The sequence below is a fragment of the Amblyomma maculatum genome, chromosome 10 (assembly GCF_055883805.1).
Source record: "Amblyomma maculatum isolate TAMU_Amacu chromosome 10, ASM5588380v1, whole genome shotgun sequence".
In the NCBI taxonomy this organism is placed as follows: Eukaryota; Metazoa; Arthropoda; class Arachnida; order Ixodida; family Ixodidae; genus Amblyomma; species Amblyomma maculatum.
This window is the reverse complement of record NC_139353.1, coordinates 148,881,753-148,908,565: the sequence shown is the minus strand read 5'-3', so window position 1 is coordinate 148,908,565 and position 26,813 is coordinate 148,881,753. Positions and strand designations below refer to the sequence as shown.

Sequence of the window (26,813 nt, the reverse complement as noted above, 5' to 3'; positions counted from 1 at the left end):
TCGATAACGGTGCAGCCGTCTCCGTCATCAGTGAAGCGCTCTGCCGTCGAATTCGCAAAGTGACCACTCCGATTTCCGACTTTTCGCTCTGCACCGCCTCATCACAGCACATTCACCCCTCCGCATCTTGCACAGCCCGTGTGCTCATTCAAGACGTCTTGTACCCCATCGAGTTTATTGTTCTGCCGAACTGCTCGCATGATATCATCCTCGGATACGATTTTCTATCGACTCATCAAGCCGTTATTGACTGTGCTCGTGCGCAAATTGCCTTCGCCCCCCTCTGTGATGCCCCCTTCTGTGATACCCCTCCCCGCACTGCAAAACTTCTCGTCGCCCATGACACCGACATTCCTCCGTTCTCTGCTGCCCTCGTACCACTGTCTTGTGAGTGGGTAACTCCTTTGACTGCGATTTTTACACCTTCCGAAGCCGCCTCCCGTCATCCCTGCCTCCTTTTTCCGTTCGCAGTTCTCGAAATTCAAGACGGCAAGAGTGCACTTTACGCCTCGAACCCATTTTCTTGCCCAGCAGTCCTGCTCCGTGGCGAATGCATTGGACGTCTTGAAGAGCTTGATCCCGGTCATATCACCACTCTTGCTGACTCAACCCCCTCCTTCGACGTTAGTCTGTGCTCTTACGATGTTGCGACGGCTTCGACGCCCTCCGACGTTTTCCAACATGCTATTGATGCTGATCTTCCACTTGCGCAATGTGATCAACTTGTCGCCCTCTTGCAGAACTTCGCTTCTTCATTCGACCTTCCTCAAACTGACTTGGGCCGCACGTCTGTCGTAGAGCACACCATTGACACCGGTAAAACCGCACCTTTGCGCCAGCGCCCCTATCGCGTGTCGGCTTCGGAGCGCCAAGTAATTGCTGATCATGTGGACGACATGCTCCGTCGTGGTGTCATTCGGCCATCCCACAGTCCCTGGGCGTCTCCAGTTGTGTTGGTACCTAAAAAAGATGGCTCCTTCCGGTTTTGTGTCGACTACCGCCGGCTCAACAAGATCACGCGCAAGGACGTCTATCCTCTGCCACGCATCGATGACGCACTGGACTGCTTGCAGGGCGCCGAGTTTTTCTCCTCGTTGGATTTACGATCTGGCTACTGGCAGGTGCCAATGGATGACGATGACCGCTCTAAAACTGGCTTCATCACACCAGATGGATTATATGAATTCAACGTCATGCCCTTTGGGCTTTGCAATGCCCCGGCCACATTTGAACGCCTCATGGACACTGTGCTTCGTGGATTCAAGTGGCGAACCTGTCTTTGCTATCTTGATGATATCGTAGTCTTTTCTACCGATTTTCAATCCCACCTGCTCCGACTGAAGGACGTTCTCACTTGTCTCGCTACTGCCGGCCTCCAACTGAATCTGAAGAAGTGCCGCTTTGCTGCTCGCCAACTAACTATTCTAGGTCATGTCGTTTTTAAGGATGGCATTCTTCCCGATCCCACCAAACTTCGTGCAGTTGCCGAATTCCCACGCCCAAAATCACTGAAGCAGCTACGAAGTTTCATCGGCCTGTGCTCCTACTTTCGCCGCTTCATCTTAAATTTCGCATCTATTATTGCTCCTCTCATCCAGCTCCTCTCCGGCAGCTCCGACCTCTCCGCACGGACACCTGCTTGTGATGACGCCTTCCACACTTTACGCCGTCTCTTGGTTTCGCCTCCCATCCTCCGCCACTTCGACCCGAATGCGCCAACTGAGATTCACACTGACGCTAGCGGTATTGGGACAGGCGCCGTTCTCACCCAACGCAAACCTGGTATCCGAGACTATGTGGTGGCGTACGCAAGCCGCACCTTGACTAAGGCAGAGTCCAATTATTCTGTTACGGAAAGAGAATGCTTGGCCATTATTTGGGCCATCGGCAAATTCCGTCCGTATGTCTATGGCCGACCATTTTATGTGGTCACTGATCATGACGCTCTGTGCTGGCTGGCGTCCCTCAAGGACCCGTCCGGCCGCCTTGCTCGCTGGGCTCTTCGCCTCCAAGAGTATGACATTCGTGTCATATATCGCTCAGGCCTCAAGCATACTGACACGGATGCTCTTTCGCGCTCACCGCTGCCTCCCTCTTCGTTGTCTGATGAGATCTGCGCCTACGATTTGTCTTCGCTTGCCACTATCAACATGGCCACGGAACAGCAGCGCGACCCGTGGATATCTACACTTCTGGACTTTCTTTCAAGTCACTCTCCAGGTCGTTTGTCTAGGGCGCTTGCCCGCCAAGCTCACCATTTTTCAATTCGTGACGGGCTGCTCTATCGCCGCAATTATCTTCACGACGGAAGGAAGTGGCTTTTAGTCATCCCCCGTCATCTCCGCCCCGAAATTTGTGCTGCTTTCCATACTGATCCCCAGTGCGCCCACGGCGGAGTGTTGAAAACCTACACGCGCTTGCGTCTACGCTTCTTCTGGCGTGGAATGTACCGCTTTGTCCGCCATTTTGTCCGTTCTTGCCAGTCTTGCCAACGCCGAAAAACTCCTCTCAAGTCTCCTGCTTCGTTGCAGCCGTTGCCCTGTCCTGCCCGTCCGTTTGATCGTGTCGGCATAGATCTATACGGTCCCCTTCCTACAACTTCAGCTGGCAACCGCTGGATTATCGTGGCAGTGGATCATCTGACCCGCTACACTGAGACATCATCATTGCCCTCTGCTTCCGCACGCGACGTGGCTGCCTTTATTCTGAAAAACCTGGTTCTTCGCCATGGTGCCCCTCGCGAACTGCTCAGTGACCGCGGACGCGTTTTCTTATCAGACGCTCTTGAGGCTCTCCTGAAAGAATGCCGCACCATACACCGCACCGCTACCTCGTACCACCCTCAGACGAATGGACTGACAGAACGTTTCAACCGCACTCTCGGTGACATGCTGGCTATGTACGTGAACACCGACCATTCCAATTGGGACCAAGTTCTACCGTTTGTTACTTATGCATATAACACCGCGGCACAGACCACTACTGGATTCTCTCCATTCTTTCTCCTTTACGGGCGCGAGCCACCCTGTACTATGGACACACTTTTTCCCTACCGCCCTGACGTTTCCGAATCTTCCCCGCTATCCAATGCCGTCACGTACGCAGAAGAATGCCGTCAGCTCGCCCGCTCTCTCACAACAGAAAATCAGTGGCAAAAAAAAATACCTCCGTGATACCGGCGAAGCTTCGTCATATCTCCCGAACTCTCTGGTGTGGCTCTGGGTGCCCTCCACAACCCCTGGCCTTTCAAAGAAATTTCTTGCTCGCTACCGCGGGCCATATAGGGTCCTCCAGCAAACATCTGCAGTCAACTACGTAGTTGAGCCCGTCACGCCCTCTGCGGACTTGCGTCGCCGTGGTCGTGAAACAGTTCACGTGAACCGATTGAAGCCGTTCTATGACCCCGCTGTGCTTTCCACGCCATAAGTTGCCAGGATGGCTCCTTTTTTTTACCCGGGGGGAATATGTACTGTGATAGTCAGCACTTCAGCCATCGACATGCACCAGTGCGTTGTGCGACGAAGACGAAGAAGAAGTACGCTGGGCTCGCCGTTGCAAGGTCCTCTCCTCACAGCTCTCCATCTGAGCGTCAATAAACGCCCCATTACAATTCTCCTTTTAACGGCCTTTTTGTCTCTATTTTTTTTTTTTTTTCGTGTCATCGCCACCCTTCCATTATTTTTTTCTAGCTTTGTTGTCTCACTTTGTTATGTTCAGCTTTGTTATCTAGCGTCTTTTAAGCTTTTGTTACATTGTCTTTCTGTTGCGTGCAAACCCAGTAGCTGTTATCCATGCGTTCCTGCTCCCTTTTCAAGCGTATATATTGTGTTGCTCTGCAATAAAATTACCAGTTGAAGTCAGCGCAGTGCTGTAGTCTCTTTCTTTGTCCGTGTGTCAAGAGTGCGCTGTTTTGTTTTTCTAAGATGAACTACCAACTAGCTCGTTCTTCCACCTTTGCTAAAGAAAAATCTTGTTTTGGTGACTCCAAGAAATGATTATTTTGATAATTTTAAATAAACAGGAGTTAAAGAGTAATGTTACTGCAGTGCTTGTCAGTTTGTCCTTTTAGCAAAAAAGGAATTATAGCGAAAGCAGATTAGAACCAGGGATATCATTCCTCCAAAATTCTGACTGTGTCTAAAATGCAACTTTGAGAAATCAACAAAAAATGGTTTTCACATATTTTCACTTTCCAAGACTCATGTGGATACACGAGTCTTGGAAAGTAAAATTATGTGAAAACCATTGAGATAATGAAACTTCTTCAAGTAGCGCTACTGCGCATGCGCGAAGCCTCCTCGGCCGTCATTTCTGTTGAGATGCCGCTCGAAATTGAGGGGAGAAGTTCGCTGCACATGCTTTTCCACGCAACGACGCCCCTCATTTCCTCGATGCCACCCACAAACTGCTGCACAATAATTGCATGCAGTGCTAGCATCTAGCTAGGCCTTCAGAATGCACGCCCACCTCCACTAGCTCAGCTCAAGTGCGAGGGAAGGACCAGGTTCGCCAGTGTCCTGTTGACATGGGTAAACAGGTGGAGGGACGTTGAGGGAGAGAGTATTATGGGGTGTCCACAGATGACTCGTGCCTCTGCCCAGAAGCGAGACCAGACCTGCACTCAACTACTGCTTGGAAAATAAACATTTCTCGGTAGCCCATCCCGTCAAACTCACTTCACCTGGCGGCCGCAAGAGAGATGCGCTACCGGGAAAATGCCTGTTGCCCCTGCCACTCAGAAGCGAGTATATTTCGACAAGGTTTGAGATTTCTCATGCCGTGTGTCACATCATTTTGTGACCGCCACTGCCACCGCGCCACTTATTTTCCGAGTGCTTGGTCTGTCGCGCCCGTGAAAACTGCTTAGGTATCACTTTTTTCATCTGCACCGTCATGATTGTGCTCCCCACACGCAGCAAGAATTGCCTGGATGAAATCGTCTGCGCTCCGCACTGTCGCGCCGAGCACCACCAGCTACGCTGTTATCGGCCCATTGTGGAGTGCCGGCGCTTCGTCACTCATTGCAGATAACACGATGCGGCGATGCCCTGTCACCGGCGGGCCTCTTACGCTACCTTACTTCTTTCTTTAGGCCAGTGTCACACCAGAATCTATATTTTGCGTTATTTATGCCGTGATTGTGATGACGGAACGGAGTTATGCCAACTAGGCCTAACTGTGCAACCTTTTCAAAATGGCGCCAAGCCGAAAGCAGTCAACGCCGGCAGCCAACCAAAAGTGGTCAGTTTGGTCATATGCTCTCAGAGCCCAATAGCAGCGCATGTTTTGCGCAATTTTGTCCCTTTATTTCCCACTTTCGTTGTTTGCTGAAGGACGCCAATCGAGATAGGGGAACAGCCTTAATCACAATCTTTCGAACAAAAACGAAATGATGCGAGCGGAGCGCGTGTTTATCGAGGCCGATCTGATCTCAGCGTGATTTGACCTTAATTTGAAGGGTCAAGCGGTCAGATTAGCGCCAGTGCTATCTGGTTTGTGCTATTGAGAATTTATTTCTGCCAGCTGTGCGGCGGCTGTAGATCAAAAATGTGTGCCGCACGACCAAAAAACCAGCGACTGCACTGAAAAATTGGGAGAAGATTGAGGAATGGCAGATTTCGCATTGGCTCGATCACCCGAATACCGAATGTTTGGTCCCGCGAATACTATGTATCTGAAAATTTGCTATTCGATTCGTACTCGAGTATTCGCACACCCCTAGTTGATACTAAAACTTGCACAGTTAAATTTACACCCTAATGCACTAGAATGGATAAAATAATTCTTTAGCAAACTGCTCTCAGTTCGTCTATATCAATAACCAATCTTCTGATACTCTTCCAGTATCATGAGGCATTTCCGAAGAGTCTGTGCCCGGCCCTTTTCCATTTTTGATATTCATAAACAACTTACTCTCGCATGCTACTTCTACTGCACGATTACTAACACGTCTTATCAGCTAGCTCTTCAAAATGACTTGTGCAAGAATGGTGCCGCCAATGATTCATGAGACTCAATACAGATAAATGTAATCACTTGTTGTTCCACCATCAACACAATCCCATTTTTCGCCCTACTTAATCTCAAGCGTCAGAGTAGAACTAACCAATTCTGATAAATACCTAGGCATAACCCTGAGCGAAGATGTAAGCTGAATTGCGCATGCCACAAACATCCTATCGTCAGCTAACAGATCTCTTGGTTTCTTAAGACGGCACTTGCGCCCTGCACCACCAGACGTAAAACTTCTGGCATAAAATCACTGATACGAATAAAACTAGAATATACATCCCCCATCTGGCGTCCAAACCAAATCTATCTGATAACTGCACTTGACTCCCTATAGAATAGAGCGGCTAGATTCATTCATTCCTGCTATTCATACAATGGCAGTATTTCATCTTTTAAAAGCTAAGTCCGGTCTAAAAAATCTTATGTCATCGTCGAATCGCCAGTATGTGTTTGTTCCATAAATTTCCTTCCAGCTCACTTCGAATTCCACCCTATATCAGCCCTCCGACACGCATTTCGGCCCACACTGGTCATCCCCTGCAAGTTGTCCTTCCACAATCTCACACTACAAAGTTTGAAGCATCATTCTTTCCTCGCTCAGCAGTAGCAGGGTGTCCAGAAAACCACTATTTTCAAAATCCCAGACTTTTCCAGGTTTTCCCTGATTATTTCAGCTCAATTTCCCTGACGAGTGAAGAGGCTCAAAAATGTAGCTGCTGACGATAATGAGCGTAGACGAATAATTCCCAACAAAAAGTTATTTATTAATCATATTCTGCAGTTTACAATAGTGAAAGGCTGTTATTAGTGTTAATGTGGGTAAAAACGTGGTAAGTTTACTGAGAATTAAAAGCGCACTGATGCCAGCCTCAGCAGAGCTCTTTGATACTAACAGTTGCGAAATTTCCTATAGGCCCCATGTGTAAAAAAAAATGCCGGTTTTGATTTGTCAAAATTCGGGTCAAAATTGGTCAAAATAGGGTGCCTCGATGTAAGGCACCTTGGTGTATAATAGTGGCGGAGCCCGAGGTCGTTAAACGAAACTGTGTCTAAGTTGCAAACTTTCAGGTTGTTGATAGATGCGTGATCAGCTGGAAAATAAAATTAGCTGAAGACTTGCAGTAGCAAAAATTCTTAAAGGGACAGAACACTGGCCAAAACATGTCATGAGATTAAGGTGGAGATGAAAAGACCTTGCCTCATATAGTACAGATCGAGCACTAAAATATCAAATAAAAGAGGCTCTACAATTTTAATTTGTCATTTAAAATCGCATAAAAACAACTGAGGCGCTATCTAGCAGAGAAACCCTATTACTTTCAGTGTCAGCAAAATATCGCCATTTTTATAGGTGCGCACCGTTCTTTTTTCTTCTAGGAGAGTGCTTGTCAAAATTCATTATATTTAGCGCTCTCTCCAGTGCGTCCTTAAAGGGGTCATATGACAGCTACCAAGTGAGCATAAACTGATTATTGCATTTCATTCCTCACAGGTTAAATTATAAATCCTCGAAATTTGAGCTCATTCCGTGCAGCAGATAGTCTTAAAATCAATTTTTATTATTAATATCGGAATCAACTTCCTGGTCTGGCAACCATTGGCCGCTGACGTCCCAATGTCAACAGTGACGTCTCTTGTCGTCTGCTATAGACCTTTTCACGACCCTGGGAGAAACCGGTTTGACTGGGCTGTTAAGCAGGCGTGGGGGGAGAATCCGCAGCTTTTTCCTGTGCTGTGAGCACAGCCCAGTCTCCAATATGGCAGCGCCCTTTGGCCAATTCTGAAAAGGTCAATTCGCGGTGCAGGCTGCACTCTAGCATGCACATCGTGGATGGTGGTCTCAGAGTTTCTTTTTCTTTTTTCTTCAGCAAAAATATTTTATTCACATATTCTCTTTTCTTTGAGTAGCCTTCACTATAATATGCAACCTTTGAGATCCTCGGGCTTGTTTTGGGCTTTGTCCAGAAATTGCCGAAAAAGCCGAAATCGACGGGCTCATGCTGTATAATTTAAGCATGCAATCAGAAGCGTATGCTTACGTTATGAGAGTTAGCTTCTTTTAGCTACAAGCGCTCCAGCATATAAAAAGGCACTTGTCCAATGTTTCCTTCGGCCGTGTACATGTGCGAAAGTGGGGAGGGTATATCGTTATGTTCCTGATTGTTGAGCTATTGCCGTTGCTCTTTGGGTCCAAAAACTAATCTCAAACAGGCATACCTTGACGCAAGAGCATACCTGGACAATTAAAGGAGCAGCCAAAACTTTTGAACGAATCGCTACCTTGTAACTTGCTGTTATATGTGCGTGTTAGTCAGACTCAATTCTTTTTCGGCTGGTAAAACATTTTTGCAAAACTATGCTCAGTCTGGCCACGGCCAGAGCACGAAAGAATGTGCCACCGCCGCTTCAGTGCTGTCATCGCAAAACCCAACGCGATTCGATTGCTCTCCACTGCATGCCCGCACCGAACAAGAGCTTCCCAGTCATCGCAGTCTACTCGCCTCCCCCGCAGCCGTGGGCGCGATTGCGACGAAATTACGAGCATCACCTTCTGTTTTTATAGTTTTTATTCTCCAGAAAATGACTCGTGAGTGCTTCAACGTAAGCCGACACCATTTAGTATTTAGTGTGTGAACCCTAAACTCCCTCAGGAATGCGCTGATTCGCGGATTACGACTGCGCCCCCAGCGTCTTTGTTTACATAGCTTTTGCAATGACTGGATGTATGCTGCTTGCTCGCAGGGCATAAAATGCATGCAAGCTGAGCTAGCAATACCAAAACTACCCACTTCTTTTCGCATCAGTTGCACCTTTATTTGTTCACAAACTACAACTGCGCTGCAAGAAGCGCTGTGGATGCTACGTCCCCTGCCTTCGCCGGGTATACACCCATGTGGCGCCGACATATCCGGCTGCGCTCGCTAAACAGAGTCACATATATCGACGCTTTCCGCTTAATGTGCACTCGCTTTGTGATGTAAGCAGTCATCGATTTGGGGTCGCTACTGCCAGAACTACACTGCTTGTGAATGCGTACTCCGTAATTGCCAAAAACTCTACACCCAAACTCGCGTACTCGAGCTAGGCCTACTCGTCGCTGATCGAGCTGGCAGTTCGGCGCCGACTAACGTTTCTGGCCAAGGTCATTGCTGATGACAAGAAGGAACATATAAAGTGTAGCTTCTTATTTTCCTTTTCCTAACTCGGTTAAGGTACAGACAAACGTTTCTGGCCAAGGTCATTGCTGATGACAAGAAGGAACATATAAAGTGTAGCTTCTTATTTTCCTTTTCCTAACTCGGTTAAGGTACAGACAAGAGCAGCTGTTCAGGCTGTTCACTTGAGTATCGGGTGTCAAGTTCTCGCTCGGCCTCCCATGCGACCAAAACAGATCGGACGACTGTCCGCAGATCAGTAGTGTCAGGCGTCGCGGGACCGAAAACCTCACGATAGCCTCCTTTATAGGAGGCTATTACCTGACACTACGGTGATAGGCAACCGTTGGCCGTGCTGGCGTCGTCGCCGGTGTAATACGAATGATCAGTGCGTCGATAAGCTAAGGAACCGTGCAGCCTACTAACTGTGAGCATGCCTTATGCTGAAGAAAATATGCCTTACTCTATATCGCTTTCGTGCGGTAACATCTACATCAAGCACTTCTACGTGAGGGACGACTACCGGGTCAATTGTCACAAGAAAAAAAAAAAAAAAAAAAGAAAAACAAAAGACGTGTTCTTTGATATTGCAGCCTGCCTTGCAGACGACGCTCCACCGTGTATACGATGTGACGTCACACGAGTATTTCAAAATGGCGGTCGCTCTCGGTGGGAGGAGCTTCCGAATTCCGATTTCTATCGCGTGTTTTTGTAATATGCGGCGCGCGCTAGGCACTGAACCTTTGTGAGTAGAATCACAGACCTGTATATTGTTCACAGAAGCATAAAACGGCAATACGTCGAACGACCCTGTCATCGCCCCTTTAAATAAAAACCACCCCTCCTTTTGCATCGCGAGAGGCATGCTTTCAGGTTTTGCCACTAGATGGCACCACAGTGTTTGGAATCCTGTGAATGAAGCAGTCATAGTACCCAGTAAAACTTTTGTCAACGAGGTGTGCGTTACTGTGCCGTAACAGCCTTGAATGGGAAACTGAAAAGGATGTTACTCTAAGCAAAAAATGTCGAATTACTGCCTGGCGAGTGAAATTTACATTTATTTTCGGTACGTCTTTTTTGTTGACCACCAGTCATCATTGCGGTTGCTGCTCATGGTTTCCAGCATGGGACTACATAAAAATGGGCTCATGCACTGATCGAAAAATTCTCGGAAAAAATTTTCTACACCGTTTCTACAAAAGCCATTATGGAATCGAACATTTTAGACATCAATCTTACCATTGCGCCAAGACATATTTGAGACCTAAATTCCAGTGTTCTGCCCCTTTAGATGTAACAGCCGTAGAGTTTATTAAGAGGAGACGAGAGTTTTAGAACGACCGAAAATCGTTTTTGAAAAAAAAAAAAAATAATAATTTTCGGCGTGTTTATCTTTTCAAGCATATGCACTCGTTATTAACGTTGAATTCTGTAAGAAAATGCGATAAAATCGGCTTTCAAAAGGACACGGCCGCCACGAAATGCCCCCCGAAAAGAGGAATTTTGTTTTAAATTCCCGCGCGCGCCGGCGTTGCACCCGGCTGATTGCCGCCATTTTGGGCTTGGTTTAAAGCTGTTTTCTTTGAGCGCAATTTGCGCTATCTCAAAATGGCTTTGCTCAAGCGGACTGGCTGCGCGCACTGATTTTCCGAAGGCCGTTTATGGTTTCTGATTAGCTCTCACATGGCGCGCAGCATGCCGTTCCGAGTCTCCCATTGGCTGGTGTGATCGACACGGCATTTTTTTTTCTTGCTGTTTTGCGTTCGCCGCCGCGGCTGCCGTTTCATGTGCTTCTCCGTTTGCGCTCGTGTTTCTCCATGCACCGCTTTGTGCAGAGTTTTTCCTAGTGATAGAGATGCCGGAAAAGAGTAAATTATAACTGTGTATGCAACGAGCCTTTGTAAGCCGTAAGAAACGGGCGTGGAACAAAAACCAGAAGACGCCAGCCCCATGTGTGCCGTCGAGACCTGCGCTAGAGGCGGTGCCAGACTTGTTAGGTGTGCAGGGAACGTCAACCACGCTGCCCGAAGACACCGCAGGTTCAAATTACAGCATGAATTGCATCTCACATAATGATACACTTTGAGTTGACACCACCGCGGCGTACTACTTTACAGAATGATCGGCGCAGAGTCCGTTCGGTCGGGAAAGTCCGTGACCCAACGCTAGTTTCACCTCGGTGTTGGCGTGGAATGCGATGCCGGTACCGAGTTCGTGATTGTGGACATGAAAGTGTTAAGCAATTTTATCGTACACACGAAGCGCCGAAACTGCGGCGATCTCGCAAAGACGTGAGCGGTCAACCGCTGGAGTGTCGCAAAGGACCTCAGCTCAGCTCGCCGATCGCTTTCGCGCTGGCCGCTGCCGGCGCAATTATTCCGGCTTTTTGGCGCGTACTACTCTCACGCAGTGCATCCGCATATTTTACTGAGTACCCAACTCACATGCATATTGGTTCTTTATTGTGGCAGCTCAGTCATGCGCTGGCATCAAAATAACATATTGCGCCTCATTTTGCGGCGCGGCCATGGTGGCGGCCGCGTGGTCAGCGCGCGCGCGCGCGCGCGCGCGCGCACACACACACACACACACACACACACACACACACACACACACACACACACACACACACACACACACACACACACACACAAAATCTGCATGAATAACATACTTGCTGTGAGCCAGCTTAAAATGAAAAAGCACTGCAGAATATATATCATGCCATTTTCCCTGACTTCGCCAAAGTTTTGGTGGTTTCCCTGACAATTCCCGGTTGCTAGGCACCTTGAGCAGATTGGAATGGCCTTCCACATGACACTGCTGCAATCACCTGCTCATCCACATTTTATGATTGTATAACTGCCATATTTAAGCAAGAATATGTTTATTTTGTATATTAATACATTTACGCCTGTACCCACCCCGTATGTATTAGCCCCGAATTGGGGGTCTTTAGAGGACTATAGACACCTCATTTTTGGGTTCATGTATTATCATTTGCAATGATGCCTAGGACATTACTGTTCCCGGATCACCCCGTCACATTCACCTATGACTGCTGAATAATTTATAATCGAATTTCCTTTCTCCCCTGTTTCGGTTTCAAGAGCCGAGCGATGGTAATAAAGTGAAGCAGCCCGCACCTGTAGACGAGTGCCAGAATGTTGAGCATGGTGGCCACATCCGGGTGGTCGTGACCACTGGTCTTCTCCAGGTCCTCCAGGGCCTGCTTGCAGAGAGGGACGGCCACTTCGTAGCGCCCCTGTGATGCATACTGTATCACCAGGTTGTGCAGGGTTCTCAGCCGAGCCGGGATCTCGTATCCTGCCGAGCCACCACTCCCGGACGTCCCCATGGGGCCCATGCCCACACCTCCACCAGGTGGGGACAAAGCATCCTGGCCACTCTCCTCATCGTCGGGAAAACCCAGGTCGAGGGGCGGGTCGCCTTCTCGTTTCTCACCTGCAAGGAGGGTCAACACCCGCTTTGTGACACGCCAGCATTGACTGTACTAGCAGAAAGGTCCGGTCTCACACTCCAGACCAAGAGTAATGTTCTCAAGCTGTGCACATTCCTTTCAAGGCTTACTTAACACAAGAACCGCACATAGCAAAAATTAATCTGGACTTCTCCACACAGCATCCTTCATATCCTGTGTCACTTTTACACATTAATGAAAGAGCATTGAATGAGGGTTGAGGGGAAGCCTCAGTTTGTAAGCCAAGCCAATGTTTCGACATAAGGAGTTGTCAAAGACAACTCAGCGCTTGCTCATACTGTTCAGCGCTCTTTCATACTGTGTAGCCATAGTCTTTTTCTTATTTGTGGGGATACACACGAATACCTTGCCCCTTTATAAAGGCTGCGTGTAATTAACACGCATGATTACGCGCATTGTTAGGGAAGACCGCGAGGAGAGGGAACACTGCCCACCCCTCACCACCTCCCAGGTTCCCGCAGCGACACTGCGCGGGTTTCCTTCCCTCCTCCCGGCCTATTCGGGAAACCTCCTCTCCCCAATCCGAGGCGAGGAGCGCGTCTGTCGCAACTGCCTCGGCGTCCTTCGACGGTTGAGCGTGCACGCGCATGGTAGCATTTTCTGTCGGGGAGGCAGCCGCCTTTACCCTCTGCTCCCGGTTCCGTACGCACTTACCACCGCGAGCCATGAGCATGAAGCCGCGCCAGGTGAGCAGACTACCTCTCAACTCCTTGCGCGTGCTTCCCCATTAGGTGGTTTTATTTCACCCCCCCGTTTCACCCGCTACGGCGGTTGTTCTTGAGTGTCTTTTGCCGTGTACTTGAGCATATTAAAGACTGTTCGAGTACGTAACTCTGTTTGTCCCCTCTGGCTCGAACCCGCCGCAGTAGCGACTTCTCGCACCACAGGTTAGGGGTCACAGCTCTGTCTGTTAGGGCTGCACGTCGGGGCTAGAAGGCGACTGTAGCGTCTAGCCCTTCCGTGGCGCATTCTTGCGAGAATTAATCCCCTATATTCTTGGCGCCCGAACGTGGGGCCAGAGGTGTGACAAATCGAGTGTTTGAGTATATCCGGCTACCAATACACAGACTAGCCATGGCAGTGAGCAGGACTGACTTTTCAGTCTCTTCTAATACTGCAGTGGTGATTGCACAACGGCAAGAAAGCAAAACCACCATAACCTTTTATTATCGCGAGAGCTCAGGAGCTAACGCTAGCCACTGTGATCTTGGTAATTTTCTGCGAGAGCAGGAGGTCACATGACTCCACCGCTCTGCAGCAGGGTTACGCGCGGATGCTGGGCATTCTCTTGTAGTGTTTTGACTTACCATGCTCTATGGGAGCCAAAACTACAGCGCAAACGACAAGACAAAGATGAAGGAGGGACATCACACAGCGCTGTGGTGTCCCTCCTTCATCTCTGTCATGTCGTTTGCGCTGTAGTTATGGGTCAACAAAAACACCAACTCACCCAACAAATGCCTTTGTCGAACTCTACTGGAGAACAGGAAACGTTGTAGCGTATGCACTTTTGTGCGCGCATGTTGATGGCATGAGAAGTTTTATTACTATCCTTTCTGCCGTGCCCGTTAGCTAGTTCGTCGCAATAGCTCGCAGCCTCAGAGAAGGGGCAGACTACCCGGCTTCCCTGAGTTTAAGTGGCGACCGTTTTAATTGCATCAGTGCAGTGGAGAGCCTAGTCAGCAGAAGGGAGCCTTAGAAAGAAAGCGGTAGGATCCTTTTTTATTTTTATTTTTTTGTTGGCTAGTGTTGGACGGGCTCTGGGAGCCGAGCAGCGCGACCGCGGCGCACATAAAGGCACGCTGTTATTGCTGCCTGTGCGAGCGCTAGACAGCCTGTATTGCTGTGAGCGTGCTGGATCCCGGCCGCACTCCGATAGCAACTTGCCCAACTCTTTTCCCCCACGCGAAGGATACACATGAGTCCTTCGAGGTTGGTCACGCCACACTGAGACGATCTATATCGCACAATGTGTGCATCGCTGAGCATGCGAGCGGCCCTAAGACTTGTTTCAAGTTATGTCATTTCGCTGCCTAGTGATGCGCATGGTGACATTGTCGAACAGGTAGAACTTAATCTATAAGTTTGCAAGAATGCCAGGATTGCTGCGTTGGGCACACACCGACGCGCGACAGAGCTGCTAACGAAGATGGCAGAGCTAGACTTTACACAAAGCACACCGCATTCGAGCCCCGCTGTGTGGCCCAAGGAGGGCGCTCTCCCACACCAGCAAGCAGCTGCGAGAGGCAAGGCTTGCATTTCGAGCATCGTGCCTCGTTACGACTTGCGCCCGCAGCAGACGTAACTCTGACCAGCGCGCAGGGAGCAATTTCTTGTGCTGAATATGATTGGGATGCTCTGTCGACATTCAGCACATTTTGTTTCTAGAGCAAGCACGCGCTTTCGCTTTTTCTTTGGAAAAGACCGAGTGGGGTAGATTTGAAAAAAAAAAAAGTAACTAGCAAAAACGACAGCCTTGCAGCCAGCAAGGAGGGGAGCTGGCGGAGGCCACGACGACCATTGCGGCATCGAAGGGCAAGCATCCAGGGAGTGGTCGCGTTCCTGCACCCAGAGCCTGCTGTCAACGTCAACCAGGCCACCAAGAAAAACGGTTTCCGGTCGGCCACGGAGCAGGCGAGCTGGAGTTTGTAGAACGGACCCCTGCGTCTACCACAACAAAAGCTGCAGCAAAGAGGCCGCCTTTGCGCCACTCGAGACCCGGGGCCACTGCTTCACCAGCGGGAGCAGCTTGGCATCCCGCAGCGCACACTCTGGGCTGCGCCGGTGACAGAGGGGGAAAAGAGGCAAGCCAGGAGCGAGTAGTCGACCCGTTGATGGGAGGCCTTCTGCAGGCTACGCAATGGGACGACGCAGTGCTGCCAGCCGCCCTCGCATCCAGGCATAGAGCAAGAAACCATTTAGGAGGTGAAACTCCCATCAGCGCGAGCGAGCGCTGACGGTCACAATTGTAGCGCCGACGGCACGGAGCATGACGCGGCTGTATGCAGTGGCGGCGGCATGCGGCGCGTCGTAGAAGCCGCAGCGACAAGAAATGAAACCTGGACTGGTTGCTTTGGCAACCAAAATGGCGGCAATTTCTTTCCACGCCAACAGGCGCCGCCAGCATGATAGTGGGGCCGCGGGCTTGTGACCTTTTCTAGTCGCCGCAAACAGCATAGTTTCCGCTCCTAAAGGTTTCTTGCTCCGTGCACCCAGGCAAGCTGCTTGGCCGACTGACGGTGAAGGAGTGGGATCTGCAGTGGCTGCAGGTCTGCTCCTGGCTCCACGGTCGTCTCCTGATGTCGTTGGCCCTGCCCCCCCTCCGGCACCTGTGGCTGTGAGCTTTTTGCAATTTTTATATACTAGCACTTTTCTTTAAGTGGGTTTGTGTTGTGTTCCAAGTGCTGTGCTCGTCCGTTCCGTTGTGAATGGAGCAGTGCGCGCTAATGAACAGGCCCGCACCCCTCTTTGCGCTTCGCCGGGAGGACTCGCCGCTTGCCTGTGCTCAGCGGGACGCCCCCCACGGTGGGCTCCCTCGCCCTCCTCTGGTTCTGGGAAGCAAGCCCCATCCCCGGCCTCCGTTCCCTCCGTTCTTCGCCCGGCAGTTCGGCCTACGCCTCGGCCGACGCTGGTCGCACCCTCTTATCTAGTAATAAACGAAGTTAACAGTTAACAGTAGCGCGTATGTCTTTTCTCCATCGACGACGCGCAAACACGACAGTGGCGACGAGGAAGTGGATTTGACCCGCGCTACGCAACGCTATTGACAAGCCATGGCTACGCGAGGGTTAATACCAGAATTCAACGGCTCATCTTGGTCATCGTGGGTTGGACGCCTCCAGTTCTACTTCGAGGCTAACAACATCACAGACCCAACCTTGAAGAGGGCCAACCTGCTAACGCTGTGCGGGGAGCAGACTTACGACACTGTCTGCGCCCTTATTCAGCCAAGCACACCAGCGGAAGTGCCTTACGAAGAAATCGTTGCAGCCCTTCAAAAGCACTACGACCCGAGGCCATCTGAAGTTTACAGCCGAGCCCGCTTCCAGCGACGAGATCAGCTGGAAGGCGAAACTGTGAGCGCCTACGTAGCAGCGCTCAAGAAGCTTGCAGCTGACTGCAATTTTGGGACGCTGACCACAGCCAGGACAGCTACCGGGCAGCATGAAGACACAGCATCTGCTAACACCACCATGCTTCCATTGGACGTCATGTTACGTGACAGATTTGTGTGTGGACTGAGTGACGAGTCACTACAGCAGCGCCTATTCGCTGAGAGAGACCTCACGTATAACAAAGCTTACGACATCGCCGTGCGAGCGGAGAGCGCCGGTCACCAGCAGAGAGCGATGCGCCGGAACACCGAGCCGGTACATCAGACAAGCAACCAGGTACGCAGACCTTCTGTTGTTGCAAAATCGGTCAAGAATGTACAACGCTGCTGGCGGTGTGACGGCCAACACAACGCCCAGGGATGCCGATTCCAGTCAGCCACGTGTAATTTTTGCCACAAGCAAGGGCATATTGAGAAAGCATGCATTACGAAGCGGAAGCTTGCCAAGATAAAGTCGCCTTCTCAGCCTAACCACAGCGTAGACGCCTCAGAGAATAGGCCGCCATCTGATGCCCACGGAGCAACATCAGCAGTATCATCAGTGTTGTACGACCTGAACACCGTGAATCTAGGCACGCGTCCGAAGATTTTTACCGAAGTTACAGTACACCACAAACTGATTAAGTTCGAGGTGGACTCAGGCGCAGCCTGTACTCTGATCAGTGAGGCCACATTCCGAACTTCGTGGCCATCAGACGCACCACCCTTGCAACAAGACGACACGCACCTGCGAACGTGGTCAGGACAGAACTTGCCACTATTGGGATCTGCCAACGTGCGGGTTTGTTACAACGGCCAGACCCATACGCTACCTCTCCTTGTTGTGAAGGGCTCAGGATCAAGCCTTCTAGGGAGAAACTGGTTTTCTCCATTAGGGGTGACGATATGCGGCATACACCAAACGCCGAGCCACAACGTCATTGAGCAATTGCAGGAGAAATACGAAAAAGTATTCTCTGAAGAGATTCCAGGTAATGAAGGGCCACCAGTCACACTGGAGTTGTTAAGCGGCGTGCAACCGAAGTTTTTGAAGGCCAGGCCGGTACCTTTTGCTCTCAGAGCTTCCGTTGAAAGGGAGTTAGACAAACTGGAGCAGCAAGGTGTCATCGAGCCGACACAACATTCGCAATGGGCCACACCACTGGTTATAGTTCGCAAGAAGAACGGAACCATACGCCTCTGCGGAGACTACCGGAGCACCGTAAATCTTGCGACTAAAGCGTCGTCTTACCCTCTGCCAACACCTGGAGAAGTGTTCAGTGTACTACGCGGCGCAAGAGTCTTCAGCACTCTAGACCTCACCCAGGCCTATCAACAACTGAAGGTGAGCGAACCGACGTCAGAATTACTGACAATCAACACACTGAAAGGCCTGTACAAGGTCAAGAGATTGCCCTTTGGTGTAGCTGCAGCCCCGGCCATATTTCAGAAGTTCATGGAGACAGTACTTCAAGGAATCCCAGGAGTTTGTGTCTACCTGGACGATGTAATAATCAGTGGCGCTTCCACGGAAGAGCATGCAGCGCGCCTAGAGCACGTTCTTGAAAGGCTAGCGAACGCAAATTTGCGTTTAAGCAAAGAAAAATGCTGTTTTGCGGTGTCAGAGGTGCAATTTCTAGGACACCGAATCGATGCAGAAGGCATCCACCCGACCGAAGACAAAGTGCGTGCGATCACCGAAGCACGGGCACCAACAAACAAGCAGGAGCTACAGGCGTTTCTCGGACTCTTAACGTTCTACGACCGTTTCTTAGAACAAAGAGCTACTGTGGCCAACGACTTATACCAGCTGCTCCGGAAAGATGTGAAATGGACATGGTCGCCACGCCATCAGCAGGTATTCGACGCCCTGAAACACCTGCTTCGAAGGTGTACAGTCCTCAGCCACTACGACGAAAGGAAGCCACTGCTTTTGTCTTGCGACGCATCTCCGTACGGAGTCGGCGCGGTACTTTCGCAGACTGATGACCACGGAAGGGAGGCCCCGATTGCCTTCGCCTCACGTACGTTGTCACAAGCGGAGCGCAACTACGCGCAACTGGACAAAGAGGGGCTGGCCATCGTCTACGCGGCAACACATTTTCACCAGTATATTGCCGGCCGAAAGGTGATATTTATAACGGATCACCGACCGCTACTGGGCATTCTGGGGCCACAAAAGCCCATGCCACCGACATTGTCTCCGCGAATGACACGTTGGTGCATCAAGCTCTCAGCGTACGACTACGATCTGGTCTACCGCAATGGGACTAAACATCAGAATGCCGACGCGCTCAGCCGCCTGCCACTGAACGAAACAGTTGACGAACCGCCTCCGCCTGGAGACGTTCTTATGTTCGAAGCACTGCCAGAACCTCCGCTTACAGCAGGCACAGTTGCAGCATCTACGCAGAAATGCGCAACTCTACGCCAAGTTTACACAGCTGTTCAACAAGGCAACGTGCACAAACTCAAAGGGGACAACTTCGACGCTTACCGCAGGCGAGCTACAGAGTTGAGCACCCACCGCGACTGCATCCTATTAGGATCCCGAGTTGTGATTCCGAGAGAGCTACGCGCGCAAGCTATCTCTCTCATCCACGCCGGACACAGGGGCATCGTTGCCATGAAAGCGTGTGCCAGAAGCTATATGTGGTGGCCTAACATTGACCACGACATTGAAACAACAGTCCGAAACTGCAAGCCTTGCCAAAGCAGCCGGAGCAATCCGCCGAAAGCTCCTCTCCCGGAATGGGAAAAGCCACACACACCTTGGCACACCCTGCACGTTGATTTTGCAGGCCCAATTGAAGGCTGCACTTTCCTTGTGCTCGTAGATGCTTACACCAAATGGCTTGAAATAAGGGAAATGCGACAGACCACTTCGGCAGCAGTCATTGACAACCTCCGATCACTGTTCGCAACGTTCGGAATTCCCCGCAAGGTAGTGTCGGACAACGGAACACCGTTTGTATCTGCAGAGATTCTCAAGTTTTATCGCGACAACGGGATCTCATCAGTCACATCGGCCCCCTACCACCCAGCGACAAACGGACAAGTCGAGCGCTACGTGGCCGAGCTAAAACGTGCCCTTGAGAGAGACCAGACAGGGTCGCTGCAGCGCCGCCTTGCACGTTTTCTTTTCAAGCAGCACACAACTGTACAAAACACGACAGGCCAGACCCCAGCGAAAATGATGTTCGAGCGCGAAATGCGGACGCAGCTCACAGCTATTCTCCCCGAGTCAGAAACAGAGACGATCCGGGAAGAAAAACCGATTCCGCGCTGCGGGACACTTGTTGAGGGGCAGCGCGTCCTCGCCCGCCAGTTTCTCAGAAAACCACGCTGGGAGCAAGCTACTGTTGTGAGACGCATAGGCCTGCGCTCTTGGCTTGTCAGCATACATGGAACGGTGGCACGCCGACACCTCAACCAGCTGCGTGGATTTACGACGCCTTCCGAGAGCAGTCCGGCAGCAGCGAGGACATCTGAACCATCCTCCCACATAGCCTGGCATCTTTCCACAGAAGAAAAGACTGCACCCAGGGCAGACCTACAAAGCACAGCGGGCAACATTCAGCCTACAAGTGGTCCTTCCCTGTGCGCACAGAGCCAGCGTGTCTCCACGCGTCCTCGCCGACCCCCTGCACGCTATCAGGCAACTTTTTAAGGGGGAAGGAAGTGTTGTGTTCCAAGTGCTGTGCTCGTCCGTTCCGTTGTGAATGGAGCAGTGCGCGCTAATGAACAGGCCCGCACCCCTCTTTGCGCTTCGCCGGGAGGACTCGCCGCTTGCCTGCGCTCAGCGGGACGCCCCCCACGGTGGGCTCCCTCGCCCTCCTCTGGTTCTGGGAAGCAAGCCCCATCCCCGGCCTCCGTTCCCTCCGTTCTTCGCCCGGCAGTTCGGCCTACGCCTCGGCCGACGCTGGTCGCACCCTCTTATCTAGTAATAAACGAAGTTAACAGTTAACAGTAGCGCGTATGTCTTTTCTCCATCGACGACGCGCAAACACGACAGTTTGGAATTTAAACGGCGTCTAGCCAGCTCCACTCGGTATATTCCCGGTGAACGTGGCTACTTTTAGCCGTACGGCGGTTTTAAGGAGGTGGGATGTGGGGATACACAGAATCCCTTGTCCCTTTATAAAGGCAGAGCGTAATTAACCCGCGTGATTACGCGCGCTGCTAGGGAGGATCGTGAGGAGAGGGCACACTGGCCACTCCTCACCGCCTCCCCACCTCCCAGGTTCCCGCAGCGACACCACGCGGGTTTCCTTCCTTCCTCCCAGCCTACTTGGGAAACCTCCTCTCCCCGATCCGAGGCGAGGAGCGCGTCTGCCGTAACTGCCTCGGCGTCTTTCGACGGTTGAGCGCGCACGCGCACGCTAGCATTTTCCGTCGGGGAGACCGCCGCCTTCACCCTCTGCTCCCAGTTGCGCACGCACTTACCGCCGCGGCCCGTGAGCACGAAGCCGCGTCAGGTGAGCAGACTACCTCTCATCTCCTTGCGCGCTTCCCCATTAGGTGGTTTCATTTCACCCCCGTACGCGGCGTTCGCTTGCTATGGCAGTTGTTCTTGAGTGCTATTCTTTTGCCTTGTACTCGAGCATAATAGAGACTGTTCTAGTATGTAACTCAAGTGTTTGTCTCCTCTGGCTCGAACCCGCCACAGTAGCGACTTCTCGCACCGTGGGTTGGGGGTCACAGCTCTGTCTGCTAGGGCTGGCACGTCGGGGCTAGAAGGCGACTGCAGCGTCTAGCCCCCCCCGTGGTGCATTTTTGCGAGAGTAAACTCCATATATTCTACCTTTGAAATATTAAGCCATATATACCAAACCAACCCTTTTCTTTCTTCTTATCCAGGCGTACTGGTAAAAGAAAAGAAAGAGAAACGTGACTAAATTCCGGCCTTGGCCGATGCAGGCAGACAGCAAGGCATTCGTATGCTGTGCGATGTCAGTGCATGTTTAGGAATGCCAGATGGTGGAAATTTCCAAACCACTCCAGTACAGTGTTAGTCATAGCACAAGCCACTTTGGGACGCTAAAGCAAATGTCAGCCAAGGCTTTTCTTTCTTTAATTCTAGCATCATCCCACGATTCCATGGTAATATTGGAGTGCTTTTCAACTGTACAAAAGTGAGACAGGTGAATTATTACATCTAATAACCACTCAACATCATACAGATTGCACTACATGAAAGAGCCGGCAATAATGCACATATAGCCGAGGTATGCACAATATTTGCCTCGTCTGAATCCTGCACCCGTTAATTTTGCAGTGAAAGCATGCACAAGGCAATCATATTGCACGACAGCAGATATCTATATAATACTACAGCTTGCAGAGCCGATACCCTCCCCATATGCATTGAAATATAATAGTCTGCTCGACAAAGAGCTGATCATAGCATGCTGCCTCCACTGTTATTACTGCGAACTGGTGCCATTAGGAGTACAACTAATCAACAATCTTTCTGATTTGTAGTTCATGCAAACTATTTTCCTTTTTTACAAACGAGAAGCAGAAAACGTGGAAAATACTTGAGAAGCACCAGAATGTGCAATGGCTAGACACCACGGCATTCCTTGAACTGTCACAGAAGTCACAGCACAAAGCACCCATAAGCAATATAGTCAAGCAGGAAGTGTACGCTGAACACAAATGTGACTGCTACGAACAACGCTGCCTGTCTGCCAGATTATCCACTTACACATATGATTTTAATGTGACAGACTGCAGTTAGGTGCAAATTAAATGAGGATCAACAGCACCTACCATGAGAGGCAACACACTATGCATTCTTTTTCTTTTATGCAGTTGCTTGTTTACTGATAGACAGCCTTTTTCTAGAAGCACACAGAAGCAGTGAGCCGCTCACAACCTGACTCTGCGGCCTCCGTCTCAGCTTTTCACACCGGTGTTTCTCTTTCAAAAGAGCACTTGTCACGCTGCCAAACAGAGCGCTTGTTCAGCACCTTGTGAAGCACTAACGATGCGGTGATTCATGAAGGCAATCATTGAACAAGGAGTTAAACAAAACAGCAAGAAAGCCAATTACTACTGTAGCATAAAAAAATTGAAAACTTCCAAAAGTTTGAGTTACTCATCGAACAACCACAAACTGCCACCGTCGCTATCCATGAGAACAGGTATGAACATGCTCTTCGCAGTTTTAAATTTTTTTCACGCAGCCAACTATATGACAGTGGTTCTTTCACATCCCTGCAGGATTATGTATTCATAAATTTGCAATTGGCGACTGTTCCACATGACATAAGCTATCAAAACCTAGGTGCACTGCAAACATTGCGAGAGTGCACAGAATGTACAAGGAGGGCGGTACTGATGTCGACCCTTATGCTTCATGGACAAGCTGACAGGGAAAGTAGCCAGTGGCAGGTGAGCAATGTAACTGTTCCCTAAAAAACAAATGTACTTTTCATCCCAACACTGCTGGGTAAGGGCATGTTTATTGTATTGTCTTCACTCCGCCCTTCCTTGCTTTGTGATCTGCTGTGGGACCTACAGGGCCACTACAGTCTGAAGGTGCAGGCCACACAGCTATCGTCACAGCAGTGATGTTAGCTCTGATTATGACGCCTATTCGAACAATTCAATGTGAACGATGGTGTGAAATGTTCCATTCTGTGCAATCTGGAAAAGTGACAGCATGGCGTGATGACAACAAGTATTTCCCCCATCATAAAATGACCCTGACCAGCAACAACTGAGTTCTCTGCAATTTTGCAGCGTCAGCACTCGACTACGTGAGTGCACTGCAACCAACAGCCATGCGCAAATATCATACACCCACATCCATCCATCTTACTTCCGTTTTAGTACAGAGAAGACTGTTTCGTTTTACAGAGACCATCAACAATTCATCATCATCAGCAGCAGCTTGACTATATGCACTGCAGAGCAATGGCCTCTCCCATATTCCTCTAATTAACCCGGTCCTGTGCTAGCTGCATCCACTTGATTCCTTTAAACTTCTTGACCTCATCCGCCCGCCTAACTTTCTGCCGACCCCTGCTACGCTTGCCTTCCCTTGGAATCCAATTTGTTACCCTAAGCGACCATCAGTTATCCTCTCTTCGCACTATATGTCCTGCCCATGCCTATTTCTTCTTTTTGATTTCCACTAGAATATCAGTAACTTAAGTTATTTCTCTGACCCACCCTGCACGCTTTTTATCTCTTAACATTACCCCTACCATTTTTCGTTCTAAAGCCCTCTGCATTGCCCTCAACTTAAGTAGAACCCTCTTTGTTAGCCTCCATGTTTCAGCCCCATAGGTGAGTACAGGTAAGATGCAACTATCGTATACTTTCCTCTTGAGCGATACCGGTAAGCTGCTAGTCATAATCTGCGAGTGCTTGCCAAATGCACTCCATCCCAATCTTATTCTTCTTGTTATTTATTACCCTTTCATGGTTGGGATTTGCAGTTACTACCTGTCCTAAGTAGAAATATTCGCTTGCTACTTCCAGTGTTTCACTACACAACGTAAACTGCTGTTCCTTCTCGAGGCTGGTGAACATTACCTTAGTCTTCTGCATATTGATTTTCAAGCCTACCTTTCTACTTTTCCTGTCTAGGTCATCAATCATTCATTGCTCGTATCAACAATTGCCCATATGTAACTTTTGTTTCTCCTGTTGCCGAGGGGATTCACTGCATTGCAGGCCTCTCTCAAGGTACCAAGAGTGTTGTGAACAATTACATGTTACCAGCGGTGAAGCTGATGCAGTTTTTTTTTCTAAGAAAGCCCGGAGTCAACCTTGGCATTGCACAGTAGAGTAGCCCAAAGCACCCAACAGAATTTTTTTTTCTTCGATGCTTATGAAAACATTTAGAGTGAAGATTTCCGGGACTCTGAATACTTGTTTTTGATGCAGTACTGTAGGAAACATTCATTTTGCTGTAAGGTGCAAATTAAAAAAGGGAAAAACAGATGCTGATAACAATAGGCTATTGTTCTCTGTGGCATAATTCCGTCTCCTCAACGGTAGGGTCCCGCAACTTCTTTCTCTTCACTTGCTGCCTCTCAGCGAGTTAAACGGCGATAGTTACCGAAAGGTGCCTCTGAACGCAACCTAAAGGTAACATACACTCACTGAAGGCAGGAAATGATTATGATGAAGGTAGTTGATTAGTGTTACCATTGTCACGCCATCACCTCGTGGCTCTGTTCACGGCTGGTTTTGCAGCTATTAAAAAATAAAAACACTACATTATGCGACCTAAAGGGAACACTCCCCAGGAATGATCTTGGCAGCTTATTTTAATGTTACGGTTACAACAAAAAATAAAACAAAATAAGAAAAAAGTTTGTCCAACAGGATTCGAACAGATGTTTTATTCGCTTAGTGCTGAGGTAAGTAGCGTCAATCCAATTCGCCACTGAAGCAACGATTATGGCAAGCTTTAAACCCGCTATTATTCATTTTTACACTATTTCCGCTATCTGTCGCCAGGTGACGCAGCTCAGAGGGCCCTACCATTCAGGGAATGGAATCATGCTTCTCTGTGCCAAGTATTACTCCGCTGACTGACCACAGCAGTCACAAAACCAACTTCTGGACGTATGGCTATCAAACAAGCGAGATGTATCAATACAATGGAGCTTATAGTGTGTTCTGTATGTTAGCTTTGGGTTAAGCGATAAAAATACACGAAATAGCGGACTAATTTTTGTCACACTGGTTACAGCAGAATTGAGCTGTATCTGACTGTAGACTTTTTACTCTCCTATATTCCGACAGTAAATTCTTTTTCATTTGTATCATTAAAAACAGAAGTTATTGCTTTTCTATGATGAGCTGCAATAGAGAAAACTCTCTCTTAATTAGAAAATGAAAAAGAATGTATACCCACACCACCCAGAAATTTGGTGATTAGATGTTTTACAGGAAAGGGAAGGTACAGTATCTGTCCCACTTTTTTCTGTGGATACCTGAACCAGGCCGTAAAGGAAGGGAGAGAGGTGGAAGTGAAAGTAGAGAAAGAGGAGCTGTAATGGAGGGCTACGGGGTTATTTCAACCCCCTTGGGATCTGCAATGTGCACTGATATCGCACAGCACGCAGACGCCTCTCTGTTTAGCTTCCATATAAATGCAGCTGCCGGCGGTAGGGTTCGAATCCGGGTACTCTGGCACAGTAGTTGGGCATCTTACTACTGCACCACCGCTACAGGGTACCCAGAAATTGCTGCTTATCCTGCAATGAGGAAAGATTTTAAGCTTACCCTGCGACTTTTGGGAGTCGTCGCCCTGGGTAGTAGTGGAGGCCACCGAGGTGGTGGAGGCGGACAGCTCGTCGTACTTCTTAAGCGAGTTGACAAACTGCAGCTGCTTGTTGTCCTCCTCGAGCTGGGCCACGCTCTGCTCGGAGGCCTGCAGCTTCTGCTGCGTGTTGGCCAGCTCGTCGCGCAGCCACGCGTTCTCCTGGCAGAGCCGGCGCACCTGGGCACGCAGCTTCTGCTTCTCCGCCTCCACTGCCTGCAGGTGTGAGGCCAGGGCGACCATCACCTGCGCCTCGCCCAGGCCCAGCTCAATGGCCTCGAGGGATTTGTGCACCAGCTGGGCTTTCTCCTCGACCACCAGGCTGGCTTTATTGTCTTCCTGCTGGGCAGCCTGCACCGAGCTACGCAGGCCTGTCAAGATCGAGTTGTGCTCATTGCGCAGCGCCTCCAGCCCTTGAATCACCGTCTTGGTGCTGCTCACTATGTCCTCCTGCGACATGGCCGTCATCTTGCCCAGCGTCTCTATCTTCTTCCTGCAGTGGGAACACGCAGGCACACAACTGAGTTCTACTTTGGCTGACAGCCTCTGTAAAGACAGTGACAAGCTTTCTCAGAAATTGTCATAATCGAAGAAAAGCAGGCCCATTCAAGGTTCAAACCTGAGACTATTAAATTCATAAGAGTCAACTGTGTTAGCCCTGGCATGCTTCGTTTGTACTACTTTTTTTTTTGTCAATTCCACCTTAAATCCGATACATGATTTTGATCAGAACCCGGTTATAACTCTCAATTAAAAGCTCTC

General features: G+C 49.8%; 1 protein-coding gene across 5 annotated transcripts in view; it reads right to left on the bottom strand.

Annotated features, from left to right (window-relative positions):
- Window positions 1–26,813, bottom strand: part of Klc (kinesin light chain) — a 129,352-nt gene that overhangs the window by 46,453 nt on the left and 56,086 nt on the right. For all 5 annotated transcript variants that reach the window (XM_084580536.1, XM_084580537.1, XM_084580538.1 and 2 more), the window contains exons 2-3: window positions 26,015–26,544; window positions 12,314–12,632 (exon numbers count right to left, since the gene is read on the bottom strand). In XM_084580536.1, the coding sequence (XP_084436662.1) occupies window positions 12,314–12,632; window positions 26,015–26,519 (824 nt within the window). In that variant the 5' untranslated portion in view covers window positions 26,520–26,544. The remainder of the gene's footprint in view (window positions 1–12,313; window positions 12,633–26,014; window positions 26,545–26,813) is intronic.